The 22835-nt window shown below is 40.3% G+C and overlaps 1 protein-coding gene across 13 annotated transcripts in view; it reads right to left on the reverse strand.

The window, feature by feature from the left end:
* Positions 1 to 8283: 8283 nt before the first annotated feature.
* Positions 8284 to 22835, reverse strand: part of LOC116977489 — a 171629-nt gene continuing 157077 nt past the window's right edge. For all 13 annotated transcript variants that reach the window (XM_033027954.1, XM_033027956.1, XM_033027957.1 and 10 more), the window contains 10 exons: positions 21491 to 21745; positions 19415 to 19675; positions 19051 to 19311; positions 14949 to 15209; positions 13293 to 13553; positions 12628 to 12888; positions 11546 to 11806; positions 11054 to 11341; positions 10405 to 10647; positions 8284 to 9018 (listed from right to left, as the gene is read on the reverse strand). In XM_033027954.1, coding sequence (XP_032883845.1) covers positions 10406 to 10647; positions 11054 to 11341; positions 11546 to 11806; positions 12628 to 12888; positions 13293 to 13553; positions 14949 to 15209; positions 19051 to 19311; positions 19415 to 19675; positions 21491 to 21745 — 2351 coding nt within the window. In that variant the 3' untranslated portion in view covers positions 8284 to 9018; position 10405. The remainder of the gene's footprint in view (positions 9019 to 10404; positions 10648 to 11053; positions 11342 to 11545; positions 11807 to 12627; positions 12889 to 13292; positions 13554 to 14948; positions 15210 to 19050; positions 19312 to 19414; positions 19676 to 21490; positions 21746 to 22835) is intronic.

The following is a 22835-nucleotide window of genomic DNA, read 5'->3' on the forward strand; positions in this document are numbered from 1 at the left end:
AGGGAAGGTATGAGCTCAAGAGGGTATCAATGTGGAGAACTGGATCGACACAAAATGCTGGAGTAATTCAGCGGGACAGGCAGCATCTCTGGATATAAGGCATGGGTGACGTTTCGGGTTGAGACCCTTTTTCAGATTGAGGTGTAACTAAAATTGGTAAAACGACTAGGGTGGAGGAAGGGAGGAATGGAGTAAGTAGAAGTGAATTAAAATTAGAGAATTCAATCTTCATACCACTGAAGGTAAGGTACTGATGTGAAATATGAGGTGCTGTTCACCCAATTTGCTTGTGGCTTCATTCTGGCAATGGAGGAGGCCCAGGACAGAAGGTCTGTATAGCAATGGGAAGGGGAGTTGAAATGGTTGGCAACCAGCATCTGCAGTTCCTTGCTTCTACATTCACTGTACATGCATGTCTAACCAGACACAGTTCCAACATGGTCTTTTAAAATCCCTAACATCACCACCGTTGTTAGATGAATCACGGGTAATGATGTATCAGAGTACAGGAGAATTAAAATCTGATTGACTGGTGCCAGAAAAAGAAACTTGTTCTCAACAATCAGCATGACCAAGGACCTGATTGTTGACTCCAGAAGTGGAATGTTGAGGGTCCATAAACTTGTCTTGATCCATGAAATCAAAGGGTTGGCAGTGGAGAGAGTTCCTGTGCATGAATATCTATCCGTCCTGGCCCCCAGCATTTTGAAAGCCCTTCAATGCCTCTACTGATTGAGAACATTGAAGAAATTCAGTACATTGTCAAATACTCTGGAATTTCTTCAGGTGTACAGTGGAGAGTATACTGACTGATTAGATCATAGCCTGAGTTAGCAACTTGAACACCCAGGAATGGAGATTATGAAGAGTGGTAAACACTGCGTAGTCTATGTTTAAGAAGGAACTGCAGAGGCTGGAAAATCAAAGGTAGACAAAATATTTCACTCCTGCCATCTTCTTTCGTGTCCATCTTCCATGTTTCAACTGTTGACATCGCTGTCATCCGTCCTGAAAAGGGCGCAAGCTTCCGGCGAGTCAGTGTGAGCCATCACTTGTTGCAATAGATAATGATGGTAATGGAATTAGCTCTGGAAACTGGAAGTACCACTGACTTACTGTACTAGTAGTCATGGTGATGAAGTGCTTATCAGCTCTTACCTCAGCAAGAAATTGGACCCACTACAATTTGTTTACATCGCAATAGATCAATGAGCAGTGCAATTTCGCTGGTTCTCCACTGCACTGGGAATTCAAACACTGGGACGAAGGAGATTACAAGTGGTGAACACTATCTGGTCCATCACGTGTACTGATCTTCCCACCACCTATAGGAGGTGCTGTCTCAGTAAGGCAGCCAGCATCATCAAGGACTGGCTACTCTCATGTCACTCTTGCCATCAAGATGAAGGTATAAGAGTCTGAAAACGGTAAGATTTAGGTTCAGGATCAGCTTCTTCCCGATTACAATCAGGCTATTGAACACTACGAACTGCCTTGGTTGCACTAGGGCAGGGTTCGGCAACCTATGGCCCAAGGGCCGGAGCTGGCCTGTAATGCTAAATCATCTGGCCGGCAGGCGTTTTTTACCCCATCATCTACATTTCTTTACAAAAAATCTGAACTGATATAATCCCCCAAACTGGGCAAAAGGTTAGTTGGATTGGTGGACGCGGTTCCACTGATGTAAAAGTGCAGCGGCTGCGGTGCCTGGTGCTTAGCGCACCCAGGAACCATCCATCCCCGAGTTTAGGGCAGTGAGGGATGAGGGTAGTTTCAATATGTTGTGAGGCAAATGAAACTTTTACGCTACTCGTAATTTACTTAAACTTTATTTAAGCTTTAAGCAACTCATTTGCGTAATACATAACTTCAAAGCGTCTGGAAAATATCGCTGATTCCGCAGGCCCTGCCGATCCGAGGCCCCGCACATGCATGCACTCTGGAAAGGGCCCGCACATGCGCACACTTCATTCTCCCCTCCTATTTATAAGTTGAGACGGTCAGTAGGTTTAATATGTCTTGATGACCATCGCAGCACTGGAGCATCAGGAGATAATGGTGTTTCAATAGCTGGTGGTACATGTATTGCTTGGTCATCAACTTCACTCATATTGTTATTTAGATTTACAATTTTAGATTTACTTATAGAAGTTTCCATAGGGGATGATGAGAGTGTTGAAGGAAGTTCTCGAATAATATTATCAAGGAGTGATGGAGCTGATGGAGAAGACGGACATGGTGCAAGGTCACAAAGTGAGACAGTTGACTGATGTCCATCCTGATACTTGATAGTTGCTGAAGAAGGATTAACAGCAGTCAGTTCAACTTCATCAACAAAAGGATCATTCTTATTTGATCGGACATACCGACGAAGCAACACAGGCACATGGCTATTCAACCATGATGGCAGAGAAGTACCACGAGAAGAACGCCGTTTGAAGTTAAAGAACCGCTCGTGTGGAGTAGTATTGGTAGCAGTTGACAGTAGAGATCTGATAGAGTGTAATGCATCTGGTAGAACACATTCCCAATGCCGGTCTGGTATATCATTTGACTTTAAAGCCAGTTTCACTGCTTTCCAAATGATTCCGTTATACCTCTAAACCTGACCATTTCCAATAGGATGATATGGTGTTGTTTTACTTGTTGCAATTCCTCTATTAGAAAGGTAGCCTTTTAAATCATTTGACATGAATGAGGTGCCCCTATCAGAATGTATGTAACTTGGAAATCCACAGAATTAAAACAGTTGATCTAAACATTTGATAATCATAGCAGCTGAAATATTTGGACAAGGAACGGCAAATGGAAACCTTGAATATTCAACAACTATGGTAAGTATATAAACATTTCGATAGGAGGATGGTAAAGGTCCTTTGAAGTCGATACTCAAACGTTCCATAGGTTGAGTAGCTTTGATCAATCTTCCTTCTTCAGGACGGAAGAACCTTGGTTTTAATTCAGCACTGATTCTACATGAAGTGCTGTAGAGAAAGGTAAGTTTTTGGAACGAACATAGTGTAACAAACGAGTGACTCCAGGATGACACAGCCCATTGTGAAGATCAGTGAGTGCAGAAGAATGAACAGAGGCACAAAATGCTCGGGTTAAGGTATCCGGAGCAACATTATCCTTACCAGGGCAGTACTCGATTGAATAACTATATACAGATAATTCAATCCTCCATTCATGAATTTTACTGTTTTTAATCATCTTTGGTTTCTGATTATCCAGCATAAAAGCTACTGAACGCTGATGATCTGTTATCAAAGTGAAGTGCTGGAGAGCAAGGAAATGACTCAATTTTCTATCTGCTTCAATAATTGCTGTAGCTTCCTTTTCGACGGGTGGGTAGTGCAATTCACTACCTTGGAGAGTACAGGACATGAAAGTCACTGGTCGCCCTCCTTGATTTAATGTCACTGATACTGCTAAATCAGGGGCATCACATTCAACAACAAAGGGGAGATCCTCATCGATGGCGTGTAATGTCGCTAATTCTAATTGTTTCTTTAAAGAATTAAAGGCACCAATTGCTGTAGAGTCAAGGGGGGAAGATTTTGCTCTAATCAAAGGTTGAATTTTGTCAGAAAAATTTGGTGTCCATTTAGCATAATATGCAAACATACAAAGAACCCTTCGTAGAGAGTTTAATGTAGCTGGAACAGGTATCTCTTGGAGTGGGTGGAGTCTTTCTGGATCAGGGTTGATTATATCATTTCCAACCCAATAACCAAGAATTGATGACATTGATGTTATTGACTTAGCATCATTTAATGTTAGATTTTTAGAAGGTACAACTTCTAAAAACCATTGTACATTTTCGTCATGTTCAGCTTGGTCTTTTCCTGCGATAGTTATGTTATCAAGATAAGGGAAAGTATCTTTAAGGTTTTCCTGTTCAACAAGTTTGTCCATCTCTCTCTGAAAAACAGCCACACCATTAGTTACACCAAAAGGATGTCTGCAGTAGTGGTATAATTTCCCATTTGCTTCAAACGCAGTGTATTTCTTTTCTGATTCTTTCAAAGGAATTTGGTAGTAAGCACTTTTTAGGTCAAAAGTAGAGAATATCTTATACTTAGCTAATGTATTGATAATCTCTTCTATACGAGGTAATGGATATGCATCAAGCTCCGTGGACTGGTTTATAGTTTGAGAGTAATCAATGCAGATTACTTTCTATGTTTCATCAAGGGGTCCGTAACCACGACAACTTGTGCCCTTCAAGGGGAAGAGCTGGGTTCTATGATGCCTTCTCGTAAAAGATTAGTTACTTCTGTGTTGATAAAGTTTCTATCATCTTTACTAAAATGTCTTGATTTTGTAGCAATTGGCTTGCATTTAGGGGATAAATTAGTGAATAATGAAGGACATTCAACAGATGCAGCAGAAAAACTACACAATACTGGTTGCTTTGACAATACAAGATCAGGCATAGTTCCTTCATTCTTTATTTAAAGTAATCTGCTCTTTCTGAAAATCCTGACATAGTCAAAATACCAAGACATACAGATTTATAACTAGTTTTGTTCAGAATAAAGTCTACAATACAAGATCCAATAATTTGAGTATTGAGAGGTGTCAGAGCCGAGATTTCTCTATTTTAAGGAATTATATTTAGATTTAGTCGAGACACAACTTGTTCATTATAAAACTTTCTGAACTGCCAGAATCAAGTAGTACATTAAGTGTATGGCCATTGATGGATACCGTTGTAGCTGCATGAGACAAGCTCTGAGGAAATGCAGCTGTAATTGCACATAAAGAGGGCATATACAGTACATGGCAGCAGTCACACTTTTAGTAGTTGCTTCGGACTTGCATACTCTAGAATAATGTCCCTTCTTGCCACAACTATTACATTGCCTCTCGAGCAGGACATATTATGAATATTACCCCCGCAAAAGTAACACTTCCTTTTCGAATAAGTATATGCTGCAGCCAGGGCACATTTATCAGTAGAAATTGTTTCAGCTTGCTCCATATTAGTACTTGGGTGAGATTCTTTTGTAGTAGTTGCAGCAGAATACACATTAGATGAGCCATAAGCATCTGAATTTTTCTGAGCCAAGTCTAATGAGTAAGCTTGATTGAAAGCTGACTGTAAATCCAAGGTTTTGCTTTCTAATAGTCTCTGTCGTATTAAAGGCGATGCCAAACCATTGATAAAAGTGTCTCGAATAAGTTCCTGTCGATATTGATCAGTTGTAACTGCTTTGAAAGCAGTTTTCACTAAGCCTTTGAAGTTCTTGTAAAAATTCATTGTGACTCACCAGGTTTTTGTTTCCGAATAGCAAGGAGGTGTCGAGCAAACATTACGTTGGGTGTCTTAACGAAGAGTCTGCTTAGTACATCAATAGCAGAATCATAAGTTGTACATTCCTCTATGTAATCATATACATCAGAAGAGACGAAGCTTATTAATGTCCTGGATTTGTCTGGTGCATTGTTGCCACACTCATCAAAGAAGTTATTTAATGTACGAAGCCAGTGCTTCCATTCCTTTGTAGGTGAGTTGGGATCCTGATCCAAGCGTTGTGGTTTCAATAGTTTCTCCATCTCGATGTCACACTGCTTAACTTCTGAGATTGAGTTGCTTAAATTGTTCTGAGGCAAATGAAACTTTTACGCTACTCGTAATTTACTTACTTTAATTAAGCTTTAAGCAACTCATTTCCGTAATACATAACTTCAAAGCGTCTGGAAAATATCGCTGATTCCGCAGGCCTCGTTGACCCGAGACCCCGCACATGCGCACGCTCTGGAAATACCCTGCACATGAGCACACTTCACAATAGCAGTGTCAAATAACTGCTATGTTCAGTAGACATAATATTGCTTAAATATATAAATCTGTCATGTTAGTATGTATTATTATGACCTCAATTTATTAACTATGGCGATAGATGTGGCCCGCCATCCGCTCACAGACATGGGTCCTGGCCCCTATGCAGAACAAGGTTGCTGATCATTGCAGTAAGGACTTTGGGCTTTTTGTTTTCAACAATATTGTTTTTTGTATTTATTGAACTTTTTTTTTCTTTGTTTATTATATAATCTCTAGATTATGAAATTCAGAAAATTATAAGAAAGATGAGGCGTTTGTTATGTTTAACTTGAGAGTTTGTGTAAGCACAATGGGAAAGCACAATGTGAAAATACGCCAACAATTGAGGATATTTGGAGAAACAATAAATAGATTTATCAGGTATAAATTCCACACGTAACAGAAAACAGGAGATGAAACGTTGATCAATGGTGAATTGCATCAAAGGTGTAAAATGCACATGTAACCATTGTGTTGTGGGAGTATTAAAATGTTGTCGGTGCTGTAGATGGTTTATGCATGCAACCTATAATGTAGCTACCTCAATACTACTAACCACGCCCAGCCATATCAGTATAACTGTGATATCCTCCCCTTGTCCCTCCCTTTGGTTCTAGTACGCCTGAAGACTAGATGCAGTCAGTACTGGGACGTGTGTGACATGTGCCTTAATTAAAGACTCAGTAAAGGTTACAGTGTGTCAGACTTGACACCTTTACAGGTGCTATGAGTCTTTGAAACACTTTGGGACCTCTTTGCGTGTTTGACAGTGTGCATTGTTAAGGCCTTGTATATGCCGACTTGTTTGAGAAACTCACCACTGCTTTACGAGATATTCTTTGTGTCAGTACCTCTTTGAGCTATAATTAAGAGGGCAACTTGGCCTCAGGTGAAGCCAGATTCAAGGTCCAGGTTAAACACAAAATTTCCTCCAACAAGTACTGTGTTTACAAACCCATTGTGCTGCTGCAAGAAATGTAATTGTTTCGGTTCTGTACATATGACAAAAAAACACTCTTCATGCTTGAACCTTAATGGATGATCTGCAATGGGTACCATTAGTTTACAACTGGCTGTAAAATCTAATGCAATCCTATTAGGGTGGCACAGTGGTGTAACAGTGGAGTTGCTGCCTTACAGTACCAGAGACCTAGGTTCGAGCCTGACTACGGATGCTGTCTGTACAGAGTTTGTGCATTCTCCTACGGGCCACATCAGTTTTCTCCTGGTTCCCCGGTTTTCTCCCACATTCCAAAGGCGAGCAGGTTTGTTGGTTAAATGGCTTGTGTCAAATTACCCCTAGAGTGTAGGATGAGAAAGTGGGATAACATAGAACAAGTGTTTTGGTGATCAATGGTCAGTGTGGATATGGTGGGCTGAAGGGCCTATTTCCATGCTGTATCTCTATATTAAAAATATATATATATATTCTGCAACTAAAATAAAAAAAAAATATTTGTAGCAGACAAGCTGCATTGATATCAGAAAATCTGCTTTAAGTAGTGGGAACCATGCAGATATTTGATATAATTTGTAATTATTTAGTTTTTGCTTTGTAATGAATAATTAGGAAATCCAATCCTCAATAATAGATGCCATTCAATTAAAATAGTATTTTATTCGGTCCTTGTGAATCAACATCCTGTTAACTATTACCAGGCATGAAGGTGCTGCCTGGCCCGCTGAGTTATTCCAGCATTTTGTATCTTTCTTCGGTGTAACCCAGCATCTGCAATTCCATCCTACACACGACTGTAGAAAATTGCTATTACCTTGTGAGGAGTACAACAGATACTTAAAATACAGGAATAAACCACTACCCCTTTGGTCAGTCCTGCCATACTATGGTTCTTCATGAAGCCAAACTAATCATGAAGATAGGCACAAAATGCTGGAGTAACTCAGCGGGATAGGCAGCATCTCTGGAGAGAAGGAATGGGTGACGTTTCGGGTTGTGACCCTTCTTCAGACTCATGAAGATATTATTTGCACATGCAAACTGTTAGATTCTTCCCTTAAAAAAAAGAAAGCTGTTTTCATTTAGGATTCTTGTGACCTCAGATTGATGTCAGGATCTGTCCAGCAGCACTTAGATTTAATGAGGAAATTGAGGAAATACAGTACACAATTTTCTAAGGAACGGAAATATACCGCATATATTGCAAGAGGTAATGTCTCTTCTTTCCAGCAAGGTTTGCATGTATAAATGAATTAGGTTTGCGAATTATTTACAAAAATGTAAGCTATTTGTTTCAATAGACAATAGGTGCAGGAGTAGGCCATTCAGCCTCTTGAGCCAGCACCGCCTTTCACTGTGATCATGGCTGATCATCCACAATCAGTACCCCGTTCCTGCCTTCTGCACTGTCCATATCCCCTGACTCCACTATCTTTAAGACCCATTAGGTTTATTTTTAAATCCATTGTAAAAGTGTCACAAAAACGTGCAAAAATGCTGAGAATTGTTTTATTTATATGCACCAAATATAGAGCCAGTATTTTACAATGAAATCGGTAAAAATATAATTTTATACAGGTCATGAAGTAATTGCACTTGGCGTCTACAGCAAAATTGCATTTTCTTTTTGTATGCCACAAACTCCAAATAAAAGCATTCTATTTATTTGTTCTTACATTATGAAGGTATGCTGCAGTAAATAATCATAATAGAAACATAAAAATTAAAAAAAAAATCATTATATTAGGAAGAAGTATACAGACAATGTAACATCTATAGGACTTGTAAATTCCATTACCATCTCTGAGGAATATTATGTTATGATCCTAACTACAGGGAAAAACAATCAAGCATGCAGGTTGTGATATTTTTACATCTTTCTGTGTGTCTACTTGTTTACCAGACACAGTTGGTAAACAGTCAAAGTGATTAAAAAAAAGGTGCATTAACGTCACTGACTAAGCAAAATGGTTTGTAATTTTTTACATCAACGTGAGATCAGATTTTGGTAATCACAAATAGTGGTGTTTAGACGATTTCTTCGCTTGCTGCATTTCGTGATCCAACTGAACCATAATCTTCCACCTGACAATATTTTTTGAAACAACTATTAGAATAATTGGATGCAGCCCCTTTCACTACAGCTGTAACATACACGACATCCTTTTCGGCCTTCTTGCAATATATGGTGATCTGGCATAATACAGTTCCTTTGGGGAGGATGAATAACCTAGAAAGAATACACGGAACAATTATATCTTGCAGTGTTATTTAAAAAAATTAAATGAATGATCTGAAGGAGATTCTCCCCTTTGCTTCTATTGGAAACACTAATGAATGGAAGTTTACAATGTTGTATCTACACTGCCCCTTAGATTCAACATTACAAATTAATCCCACTGACCCACTCCTTTTACGTTGTTTTGTATTTCCCCTCTGTTTCAGGAATAACTATTTAACCTCAATGTAGAGAATATTCCCAAACCTTTCAATGTGTTTATTCAGTGACAGTTCTCTGTTGGTCACTGACAGTTTCAATGGAGGAAAGTGTTTCTTTATTAATAATAATAATAATAAATTTTATTTATGGGTGCCTTTCAAGAGTCTCAAGGACACCTTACAAAAATTTATTCTCCATCATCATACATTTTAAACCCTCTAAAATCCACTCTTGTTTCAAATCCTCTAACCATAGTTTTCTATCCCTGATTTAAAATTTCTACTGATCATCCTCAACAATTGCACTTTTCGATCATCCTTATCTACTCTGATCAACTTCTCAACCACTCTTTCACTTTTTGAATACATATGAAAGCTCCTACTATTTTATGTAAAGTCCAAATTCTTCTTGGTGCTGCTGCTTAGAAAGGCATATACAGTATGTGTTAAAACTACCAACAAAGCATTGTTTATTGAAGACAGCCAATTCCCATTGCTTCATAAAACACTATATTTAAAAATTATACCATACAGCACACACAGTTTAGTTTAGTATAGAGATACAGTGTGAAAACTGGCTTGTCGGCCCACCGAGTCTGCGCCAACCAATGATACAAAATTGCATGTCTTTGGAATGTGGGAGGAAACTGGAGCACCCGCAGAAAGCCCATGTTGTTACAGAGAGAATATACAAACTCTGTACACATAGCACCCATTGTTAGGATCGAACCTGGGTCTCTACCCTAGTCCTCTCATAGAGTCATAGTTATACAGCATGGAAACAGGTCCTTCAGCCCAAATTACCCATGCTGATCAAAGATGCCCCCATCTACACAAGATGCCCTATCGACACTAGTCCCATCGACCAAGATGCCTGAACTCATAGAGAATTCAAAGCCAGTTGACAAATTCAATATTCTGTCTGAACAGAAAACTGGAACAGAAAAAAAGCACATCATGCCTTAATAATAGACTTGACAACTGATCATGTTTTGATACTTCCATGCTCCTCCCCCCCCCCCCCCCCCCCCCACCCCACCATGTCCCTCCTTCCCCACTCCCAATTATTTAAAGATTTGTTAAACAAAAATATTTCCAATCAAAAATGTCCTTTTTAAGTTACTGTTGAAATAAACCTTTATTGACTATGATTCATAATTAGGACAGGACAACCTACCTTACAAGAAAGTGATTTTGGTGATTTCACTTTTGCCAGCAGAGTTTAAAGCAACAATTTCAATTGTGTCGTACTCAACGTTAGGAGATTCACAAGAGAGTGCTGCAGTTCTGCAAATCTCATTCCTTTCTAAATTGGAAGCTGCACACACAATGTATTCTGAGGCATAAATTGACTCCGTCCAAGATATAAATAGCGCACCATTTTCCAAAAAAGCAGTTAGGTTGGTTGGAGGGCAAGGAACTGAAACATAAAATATCATCTACATGCATCACTATTACACAATGCTGAATTTAATTCAAAATACCACTGAGATTGCATTTCAGCCTGAAGAGATAAGAAGCAGGCATTAAGATGAAGGTTATTTAAAACAGCGGTGAGTATTAACAAAGTACAATAAATGTTTGCAGGTCTGTCTTTGAGTATAGTCAAAGTGGAGGATGGTGCATTTTTGGTTACTAAGGGGGCGGGGGGACTTGAGGAAAGGTTCAGAGTTGACTTTATTGACTGGTGGAATAGGTTCAAAGGGCTGAATAATATTCACTAGTTCCTGCTTCTTGCGTTCTTAAAACATTTAAGAAATCATTATATAGTTTGACTAGATTGGATATGTACAAAAATGCCCCCTACTGTTAATCCTTTTACTTACCAGTGAGACCAAGTAAGGGAACGCTGGGGCTACTGATTCCTGCTGCATTCCTAGCTGTAACAAAAATGTCATATGTGGAACTGCAAGGAACGGGAAACTGGAAAAACGTTCTGGTTGTCCAATATGAGCGCAATGTAAACATGGAGAAAGGATCTTGTTCAATTTGTCCTGTTATATCTACTTCATAGTCTGCAGCACAGTGACTGTCGTTCCAGTTGACTTCCAGCTCCTGCACTCCATTGCTAGCAGGGCCTGATACAACTTCAATGTCTTCTGGCGCACATGGGACTAAAAAGATGAAATAAACAACAAACAATTTAAGCAAGATTAATATTGGTCAGCCAGCTATGTGCCACTTACTAGATTGAACTTTTGTAAATTCAGAACGTATGGATCCACTTAAAAGAATCTTTCATATTAAGTTATTTTTTTGTTTAATATGAAAGCACTCAAGCAAATTAGAATCATGAATGGTATTGGTGGTGTGTTTACCTGTGCTGACTTCATATGCAGATTTAATTATACTTGTACAAAATCCATCATTAGCATAAAACCACACTTTATATTTGGTGGCACAGCTCAGATGCTGAATGTAACAAGTTGTGTTAGTTGTATCACAGTGAAGTTGCTCTTTATTGCTAGCATTGACCAACGCCATATATGATATTGCTGTATCAACGTGATCCCAAGATAGCCTCATGGAGTTATTTGCACAGTCCACGTCAGCACCAAGGTATTGTGGATTACATGGCACTGGAAGATTGAAAAAAAAAAGTTACTTCTAGTGTGCTGCATTAGACGAAAGCATAGTACCTAGCATATACAGTAAAAGCAAGGATGTAATGCTGAGGGTTTATCAGGCGCTCGTGAGGCCACATTTGAAATATTGTGAGCAGTTTTGAGCCCTATATCTGAGGAAGGATGTGCAGGCTTTGGAGAGTGTCATGAGGAAGTGTACGTGAATGATCCTGGGGGTGATTGAGTTAACGTACGATGAGCGTTTGAAGGCTCTGGGTCTGTACTTGCTAGAGTTCAGAAAGATGAGGTGGGGGGGGGGGGGGAGGGATTTCATTGAAATCTACATGATAATGAAAGGCCTAGATAGAGTGGATGTGGAAAAGGATGTGTCAAGTAATGAGAGAGGCCAGAACCAGAGAGCACAGTCTCAGAATAAAAGGATGTATCTTCAGAAATGAGATGAGGAGCAATTTCTTCGCCAGGAGGCCAAGGCATTGGGTATTTTTAAAGCGGAGATTGATAGATTCTTGATTAGAAAGAGCAAAGGTTACGGGGAGAAGGCACGGGACGGAATAATAGATCAGCCATGATTGAATGGCAGAGTAGACTCAATGGGCTGAATGGCCTAATTCTGCTCCTGTGTCTTATGGGCTTTTAGTACAGAACATAAGAACATAAGAGGAGAAAGTCATGCGTATATGTGTGTTCGTGTTCGCATTTGTGGACAAGGGTTAAATCTCATGCTCTGTGAGAGGGTGTGGTGGAAAAAGATCACACAAATTCTAAATTCATAGTCTGTATCAAACTATGATATTACTTTAGTTAAAATTGGTTACCTCCTTGGAAACTCCACACTGTACTTTCTGAACTGTTGCACATTTCATTAACAGCTACCACAGTTACATTGTATGATTCTCCACACTGCAGGCCATATATTTCACACGTTTCATCTTCCGCAATGCATGAGTGTGTTTCTTCAATGTTTCCTATTGCAGTTGCAACATAACAATCACTCCCATTGCTCATTTCCCATGACACGACTGCAGCATTAGTACTGCAATCCACATAGGCAGAAATATTCCCTGGGGTGCATGGCCCTGCAATTATTTGGAGAATGAGGTTATGCTTATATCTTGTTATTCCATCACATCCTTAAGAAACCATCAGTCTGACAGTATTGTAACATATTAAAAAATCTCTAATAATGTTTTGGTTCAATTTAATCTCTTTTTAGAATAAAAGACAAACTTTGAACACTTGAAAATAATTTATATCTGCTGTCTTCTAGTTGTGTCATCTATCTAACTCCCCTCTAATTCAATCCCGAATATTCACAATGTTAAATTGCACGAAGATTTCCGTTTGCATCTGCTTTTCAACTTTCCATCATTTCCTAGCGCCTGTATTGCTAGCTGCACAGGGATCATAAACCAGCTAGGATGTCAATGGCTTGTAGTTGAGATCAAAAGACTCCTAGTGAATAAAAGAATGATGACATTACCTGTTTGAATACCGATTTGTACACTCTCTGAACTGTTACACATCTCATTACCAGCTTTTACTGTTATATTGTATGATTGTCCACAATGCAAGTCAAATATTTTGCAGGTTGTCTCCACTGTATTGCATAGATGTTCGTGTTCATCTGTTGCTTTTGCAGTAGCAAGGTAAAGGTCACTCCCCTTACTTTGCTCCCAGGATACCAATACATCATTGGTATCACAGTCCACTTGAGCCGAAATAATCTCTGGGATACATGGTGCTGTATGTTATAAAGGAGAGTAACTTTCAGTTTAGTATCAGTTACATACAACATAAGCTAGCATATCAATAGCAGTACGCTTGGTAAAAACATCAAGTAAACAGAGTTAAAAATCACGTTTTAAGAATAGAAAGATAGATTCGTGAAACTGACAGTCAGACAAAGGTCAGTTGATCGTAGCTAAAATGCATATCAGAAGACTGTAACAGAAAAGTAGATCAAAGATCAAAGATAAGAGAAAGAGATTCAACATTAGTGCTTTTAGAGGCTGACAATGAAAAACAGAGAAAATAAAACAGTTACCAACATAGGCCACAAGAGTGGGGGAAAAAAGTGAATAGGTAAATGAAAAAATAAAGTTATGAAGACATGTTCACAAACATCACAGAAGATTAAAAATATTTATCATTCAGTTTTTGAAAATACTAAGAGTAATTAATACTTAAGATGATAGCAGATTAGTTTACCAGCTAATATATATTTCATTGTTAAGCCTAAGAAGTGTGAAGAAAGACGTCAGATTTAAAAAAATGTCCTGCGTTACAAATTAGTGGAATGAACGCCATGATAAAGTAATGTATTTTAAAACTTACATCCTTAAAGCAGTAGGATTTAAAGCAGCCAGATAGGGGACTTTGGAATTGAAGTGAGGAGCAATTTCTTTAGCCAGAGGGTGGTGAATCTGTGGAATTCATTGCCACAGATGGATGTGGAGATCAAGTCTTTGAGTATTTTTAAATTAGCAATTGACATGTTCATGCCGGGTTGGCATGGTGGCGCAGTAGAGTTACTGCCTTACAGCACCAGAGACCAGAGTTCGATCCTGACTATGGGTGAGTGTCTGTATGGAGTTTGTACGCTCTCCCTGTGACCTGCATGGGATTTTTCCTGGAGCTCCGGTTTCCTCCCACACTCCAAAGATGTACAGGTTTGTGGGCTAATTGGCTTGGTGTAAATATATATTGTCCCTAGCATGTGTAGGATGATGTTAATGTGCGGGAATCACTGGTCGGCATGGATTTGGTGGGTCAAGGGGCCTGTTTCCGCACTGTATCTTTCAACTAAACTGATTAGTAAGCGTTAGTCCAGAGATGCTGCCTGTCCCGCTGAGGACATTTTGGGTCCAACCTGAATTCAAATCCGACCTCTGCTGCTGTCTGTGTAGAGTTTGGACGTTGTGACGCATGGCTTTCCTCTGGGTCTTCCAATTTCCTCCCAGGTTAATTGGCCTTAGAGTGTAGGTAAGTGGTGGAATGGTGAAACATGTAATTGCCAAAATCAGTGATTAAAGCTGACACGCATGGCTAAGACAATATTTCTGCCATGAAATTGGAAGTACAGCTTGTGCAGGTGAACGGTGTCGAAACAGAACATACTGTAAGCAGAACTAGTTACCTGTCTGAACATATATCACTGGACTTTGCGAGCTGTTGCATACTTCATTAACTGCTACTATTGTTATGTTGTATGATTGCCCACAGTGTAAGTCCAAGATTTCACAGGCTGCCTCTTGTGCACTGCAAGATTGTGTGTGCCCATCACTTGCTTCTGCAGTCGCAATGTAGAAATCACTCCCGTCCTTCTGTTCCCATGAAGCCGACACACTATGGATATTGCAATAAATGTGAGCAGCAATGCCCTGTGGAGTGCATGGTCCTACAGATTAAAATGGAATATATGCTTTAGTTTGGTACCACTCATGCATCTGCAAACATTGTATTGTTCTCTTGTAAGTGTACTATGACAATCGACGATTAGCATTAAAATGGCACAATATTATTGTGGTAGTAGGTTATTGCCATAACATTAAACAGCTTCAAATAGCTAATGTTAGTATAATAGAAGAGTTAAATGCACTGTATTGTTCCTGTGTTTAAGTGTAATTTCATCACGCTACTATAACGATACTGTATTTTGAAGCATTTTTCAGTCCTTTCAATTGAAACATTTTTCATGAGGATTTAAAGGCCAACTTCATAAATAAAAACATGGTATAATCAGAAATTATAGGAAAGGAAAATAGAAATGAGTTTCAAACAATAATAATAATAATAATAATAATAATAATAATATATTTTATTGTCATTGCACATAAGCGCAACGAGATTTGGTATGCAGCTTCCATCCGATGTCATAACTTAAATAACTAATAAAATTTAGATTTAGATACCCCGAGAACATGGATTGTAAAAAGAACAGTAAAATAGTCAGAACAGTTCAAACAGAGTGAAAGCTGAAAGATGAAAGAGAAAGATAAGGGGTTTGAGATGTTTGAGTAGCAAGAGATGTATTAAGATGTTGCTGGAGAATATGTGTGGTGCAACATGAATATTGTCACATAAAGGTAAATGGTTACAGCAAATTGTTTCTGTGTACAGCTGAATCCATGTTGAAGCACAGGCAGGATATTTCTGACACCACTTCCTAGGAAGGTTAGGATATCAATGTTTATGGACAAACTGCACAGGAGTACTGAGCTTCCTGAGTTACAGAAGGAAATGCCGGTCATTTCTACTTCTTCTTGCGTATGGCGTGCACAGCCTAAAGTTGTCGGACAACTTGTTCTATTTGATCTTATTTGATTGTGCACAGCGGGTTGATTGCATTTGTCAGAACAGGGCGGACCACGTGAAGGTTGCAATCTCCCACCCAATCTCCCATTTCTATGATACCACCAGCACCTCTCCGGAAAATCCTAAAGAATATTTCCATTGCAATCCAACATGATAATGACACAGGAAAGTAATCAGCAACATCAAGAGTACATTGTGTGCCCATTAATTCATTAACACACACTTTGGAAATCAAATGGAACTGGTTCAGAGATATCTTTTGCAGGGTTGCTCAAAATGATGAGCGACTACCCTGAATCCAGTCTGTGGTGACTCACCAAGCAGCTATGACTAAACCAACAGGAAGCTTTATTGTTATCTGCCAGCATCGGGTGTTTTGATTGGATCCATATATTATTTATTTATCCTATTTTAGTCACAGAGTGATACAACGTGGAAACAGGCCCTTTGGCCCAACGTGCCCACACCGGCCAACATGTCCCAGCTACACTAGTCCCACCTGCCCGTGTCTGGCCCATATCCCTCCAAACCTGGCCTATCCATGTATCTTTCTAACTGTTTCTTAAATGTTGGGGATAGTCCCAGCCTCAACTACCTCCTCTGTCAGCTTGTTCCATACATTCACCACCCATTGTGTGAAGAAGTTACCCCTCAGAATCCTATTAAATCTTTTCCCCTTCACCTTAATCCTAATTCCTCTTTTCCTCGATTCATCTAATCTGGGCGAGAGACTCTGTGCGTCTACCTGATCAATTCCTTTCATTTTCTCACCTAGATTCCTCGTCGACCAATAAGGCTCCTCAGATGGGTCATGTTTTTGTCAGAAATATTTTTCTCTTCTTGGGAATCCTGAAAGATGACTTGGATTGTGAGTTCAATGTTCACTTCTAAGTGTCTGCTGGGCTGTCAGATGTGGCTCAGAATTCCGTAATATTTGACTGATCCTAAAACGTTATCTAGATGAGCATGCCTTAACAGTTGTGTAGGAAGGAACTGCAGGTGCTGGTTTACAAAAAGCTGGTGTAACTAGCAGGGCAGGCATCATCTCTGGATAGAAGGAATGGGAAACAACATCCGCTCCTTCTATTCAGAGATGATGCCGTAACAATTGCTTTGATCATGTTGAAAATGCTTGCAATTTTACACATGACTTCAAATTTGGAATTCCCAAACTTGCTGGGAATCTATTTGAACAAGGCAGAGCTGGTTGAGAAACAACATGACATATCTTCCAACAAGAACCTCGACCCACTACAGTTTCCCTACTGTCACAACAGGTCAACGGAGGATGCGATCTCACTGGCTCTCCACTCTGCCCTGGAGCACTTGGACAATAAAAACACTCAGGCTGTTGTTTATAGACTACAGCTCGGCGTACAATACCATCATTCCCTCCAAGCTGGTTACGCGAGGAGGTGCGGTGATTCGGAGCTCTCGTCCAAACACACAAACTCGTGAGTTTAATCATCTTTTGGAATTTGGAGGAAGTACAGCGGTACATTTAAACATCTTTGTGTATCGCTGCGACGCTGCAGAAATTTGTTTTAAATGTTTCTGCATGTGTTTGGAGCTGCGAGCAGTATTATCTCCCACTACTGTGGCTGGCAACCTGCCAGGAATCTGTGGCACACCAAAAGGGGGAGAACAACTTTCTGGACTTTTACACCTGCGTCCGGAACAACCCCCCCTTACTGCCTCATCGTTGCTGTGTGTGGACTTGGCCTCGTACCATTTGGACTGTCTATGTCTGTATGATATTTTGTTCATAAATGATACCATGCAAGGTCAGTATTCTGGGGGATTGGGGCCTCCAGGAGCTATGCAAAGGCGGCTGCTTCAGTTGCTTCGGCTGCTCTTCTTGGGGCCCAGTTCCACACGAGGAACGCGCCTTTTGAGTATGGGATAAGGTGCTACTTACCTCGCCAGATGAACCTGGAGGACTGCACGGCTGCTGTGGAGGCTAAGCCCACAGGCATCCTGTACGTGGGCAGGATATTCGGAAAGGCCGTTTTTATCCTGAAGTCCGTTGAGCCATGAGTCAAGGGGTCACAGTGGAGGGAATATTTTTGCAAGTTGAGCCCTTAGTGTCCACCACGCAGCAGGTGGTCCTCTCCAACGTCCCCCCCTCTGCATCACCAATCAGACCCTCCGTCCCCACCTTCACACCTTATTGCACTACTAATGTTTGTTTTTTAAGTATGTGTGTATGTGAGTATGTATATATATATGTGCGTGTGTGTGTGTGTACTTGTGAATATGTGTATACATACTGAACTTTTTGTCTCTTGTTTATCATATTGTTAACAGTGTACTATGTTTACATAGTCTGTTATGTTGCAGCAAGTAAGAATTTAATTGTTCTATCTGGGAACATATGACAATAATCTTGACTCTTGACTCTTACAAGCAGCAGTTCCAATTGCTGTAGGAACTGCAGATGCTGGTTTAAACTTCTTCCGAAACCAGTTCCTGAAGATAGACACAAAAGCTGGTTGTTGCTTACTTAAATTTAGGATTCCCGAGCACAGGCTGAAGTTCCATCTTTCACTCAATTAATCAATGATTCCAATTAACCCTTACCCCTTCACCTTAAACCCATGTCCTCATGTCCATGATCAACCTACTCTGGGCAAAAGACTGTGCATCTACCTGATATATTCATCTCATGCTTTTATACATCTCTATAAAATCACCCCTCATCCTCCTGCGTTCTAAGGTATAGAGTCCCACCAATCAGTGTATCAGTGAAATTATTCAAATTAAAGAAAAGCAAAATATCTGAATTATTTTTCAATAGATACCAATGATATTTAACAGTGAGTGCAACTGTGGTCTCACTCTCTGATTTAATCTGCACTACAACAGAAAGTCATTCAATAAGATCAGAAATACCAATACAAAAAGCGAATCCTGTTGAGTGATACCTGCTTGTACATTCACCACTGCACTCTGAGGACTTTTGCAGACGTCGTCCGTGGCCAGAACAGAGATTGTGTAATATTCACCACATAGCGGCTGTGGGATTTGAGCCCTTGTATCACTTATGTTGAAAGAGGCCGTTACTTTTTGCCTATCTTGAATGGTGACGGTGTATAATTTTGCTCCATCCGTGTCATTCCATGTAAAGGAGATTGCATTCGAATTGCAGGTCACCTCAGCCGATAGGTTCTCCAGAATGCAAGGTGCTATTCAGAAAATAAATATGTCAAATCAACAAAACCTGAAAGGTACCATGATTATCAAATCAGACCACTTCTAGTGAGCGTGCTAATAAGGAGGTTACATTACCAGTTTGGATTTGGACAGAGTTACTTGAAATGCCGTGCCGGCTGTAACTCAGTGTTGTTACAGTTATGTTATAGGATTGTCCACAGTGTAAATCCAGCATTTCATAGTGTGTCTCCGTTGTGTTGTCTGAGTGTGTATGGCCATCACTTCCTTCAGCTGTTACATCAAATTCGTTTGCTCCATTAGACCGGCCCCATGAAACCACCACTCTATTGGAGTTACAATCCACATTGGTAACTATTTCATCTGGGGCACAAGGTGCTGTAGAAAATGAAATACAAACATTAAAATCCACCGGGTTCATGCCAGTACATCTTTTGGATAGGAGGTTATTGCAAAACATCTTATAGAACTTACATAGCCCAGAGTAAACTTTATATTCTAGATCATGAATTCATAATCTACATTTTGATTGTTCAAGTTAAGAAACCACAATAAAAGTCAGCACCAAGTCTGACTATGCTTTCAATGAGTATTAAACCCTGTGTGGTCATCAATAATTAGCATTGTGTCGGAAGGAACTGCGGATTTGAGTTTACACTGAAGATAGACACAAAATACTGGAGTAACTCAGCGGGACAGGCAGCATCTCTGGATAGAAGGAGCCATTACCATCTTTTCAGTTACAAATGATGTGGAGTTCCTCCCAGAGAGAAGCTAAGGAAACCACTGTGTCCAACCCTGCCGCCCACCTGTACTACACTGATTCTGAATGTCAAGCTGATCGTCGATACCTCAGAGGGACTCCATGGCGATGAGTGGGCTGTGCTTTGAAAACAGGCCTCAGGCAGCACACACTGAACCTTGACTAACTACACCCCTGCGACCTTTTGACAGCCCACCACTTTGAATTTTCATGAGAGATATTTAAAATTGTTTATTTTATTTAATTGTTTATTTTTATTTAAAAACATTTTTATTTATTTTTATTAGAAGTACAGTAAATTACAGTAATACACATCACATATATCTTATTACATTTGTTGTACCACTTCGTTTTTTCGAAGTTTTAAAAAAGGTAGAAATAAAAGAAGTAAGGAAAGTGAGCAAGAGTCGTGAAGGTGCAGGAAAGTGTTGGGAAAAGAAAACCCCTTAGAGAAGAAGTTAGAGAAGGAAGTAAAGAAAGGAAATAGACCCTAGAAAGAAAAGAAAAAAAAGGAGAAACAGTCGCTCTATTATAACACAAAACTCTGCAAAAAAGGATATTCCAACCGTGTTTTTAAAAAAATAATTTTTTTTACCCCCCGTTACCAGATCCTGGTACCATTTATTTTTTAAATTACTATTGCACCTTATGCTTGTAATAGTTCCATAAATGCAGACCACGTCTTTTGGAAGTGGTCTGCTTTGCCTGCTAGGGAGGAGTCTCATCTCTTCCAGGTGTAATGTTTCGAACATGTTTGAAAATTGTTGTTTAGAGATGCAATTTAGAGATACAGCACAGAAACAGGCCCTTCGGTCCACCGGGTCCCCGCCGACAGGCGATCCCCGCATATTACCACTATCCTATACAAACTAGGGACAATTTTTACATTTACCAAGCCAATTAACCTACAAACCTGTACGTCTTTGGAGTGTGGGAGGAAACCGAAGATCTCAGAGAAAACCCACGCAGGTCACGGGGAGAACGTACAAACTCCGTACAGACAGCACCCGTAGTCGGGATCAAACCCGGGTCTCGGGCGCTGCAAGCGCTGAAAGGCGCTGTTAGATGTAATTGGCTTAGATTATTAATAACAAAATATTTAATTGCAATCAAAAACTGTGAGCACAATACGACCTGTTCTTTAGTTTAGTTTATTTATTGTCACATGTACCGAGGTACAATTAAAATCTTTTGTTGTGAGCTACACAGACAATAATGATTACAATCGAGCCATTCACGGTTTACAGATACATGATGAAGGGAATAACGTGAATAACATTTAGTGCAAGATAAAGCCAGTCAAGTCTGATCAAAGATACTACTAACTAATGGTAGTATCTCCAGTGAGGTAGATTGTAGTTCAGGAGTGCTCTATTCTGTAGATTTTGAAAATTCATGCAATGCCCTGAAGAGATATATAGGTATATTACCTGTATAAATTTCAGAACGTGAGCTTTGGAGACTGCTGCAGGTTTCACCAAATGCGAGGACAGAGATGCTGTACGTTTGGCTGCAGTGAAGATCTGGGATTAGACAGTTTGTGTCGGATGTGGTACAAGTGGACGTGTGTCCATCCATGCCCTCTGCTGTTGCAGTGTACCACACTGTGAGATTACTCAGCTCCCATGTTACAGAGGCAGTGACGCCAACACTATCAGCTTGTACGTTCTGAGGGGGACAAGGGGCTTTTGGGGAGAAGGAAAGAGAAACAAATCATTAACTAGTGATAGCAATGCAATATCTCAATTCTGTTCCTTTATGTGAGGATATTTTTCTATTGAGGTGCACAGTTGTGATGTTGTAATTGGATTCCCAATCAAAGGCAGAAAAAATATATCTACACAAATTAGTAGAGTAACTCAGTGGGTCAGGCAGCATCCCTGGAGAACATAGATTGATGATGTTTTTGATCGGGACCCTTCTTCTGACTTCAAAGCATTCAGTTCAGCAGGACTTGAATTCTCCAATCAGGCTTTTGGTCGTGAGGTCATGGATCACATCTCAAAGTGGAAGAAGTACTACTTGTCCCATTCTTTACGGAGAGACTAATACAATACCAATACAAAGGGTTAATGTTAGAAGCCATGTAGAAACCCACAGAACGAGCATTCTAATATATCGCTCAATGATATGATCACAGAGAAGGAAGCAAAACTCTCCACAAATTCCTAAAGCAACTGTGTGACTCGACTGGACTACAGTCTTCAGAACAACTTTCCCCACCGCGATGAACTGTTTCTCACATATCCTGAAATAATTCCGGAAGTGGCGGCGTTGCCATGCAGCTGCGGCTCGCTTCTGTCTGTCTTTTCCTTTTTTTTGTTTTCTTTTGTCCTGTTGGACATCTGTTTTAGTTTGGTTTTAGTTGTGTATGTGTGGGGGGGGCGGGGGAAACTTGTTTTAGTCTCTTCCTTCGGGGGATGCAACCTTTTCTTTGTCGTATCGCCGTCTCCGTCTACGCTGAGGCCTATCGCGGAGCTGGCGGCCTCCAACTGGGACCAACCTCGAGTCTCCGGAGGCAGAGCCAGGACTTACCATCGCGAGGCTGGCCGACTTCGGGACTATGATGGTGCTGCGGCGGCGGCGGCCCGTCTTCGGAGCCTCGGAGGCTTCGGCCGTGGGCCCAGTGGACGACAACATCGGGAGCTCGCAGGCCCCAGGTTGGTGACCGAGTCTCCGGAGCTCCTGCAACAACAGATTCGTCCGCTGGACTGGAGGGTGGCAGCTTCGTCCACCCCGGGCCGTGGAGTTTGAACCGGCCCGTCCGCGGAGCTC

The sequence above is a fragment of the Amblyraja radiata genome, chromosome 10, assembly GCF_010909765.2.
Source record: "Amblyraja radiata isolate CabotCenter1 chromosome 10, sAmbRad1.1.pri, whole genome shotgun sequence".
Lineage (NCBI taxonomy): Eukaryota > Metazoa > Chordata > Chondrichthyes > Rajiformes > Rajidae > Amblyraja > Amblyraja radiata.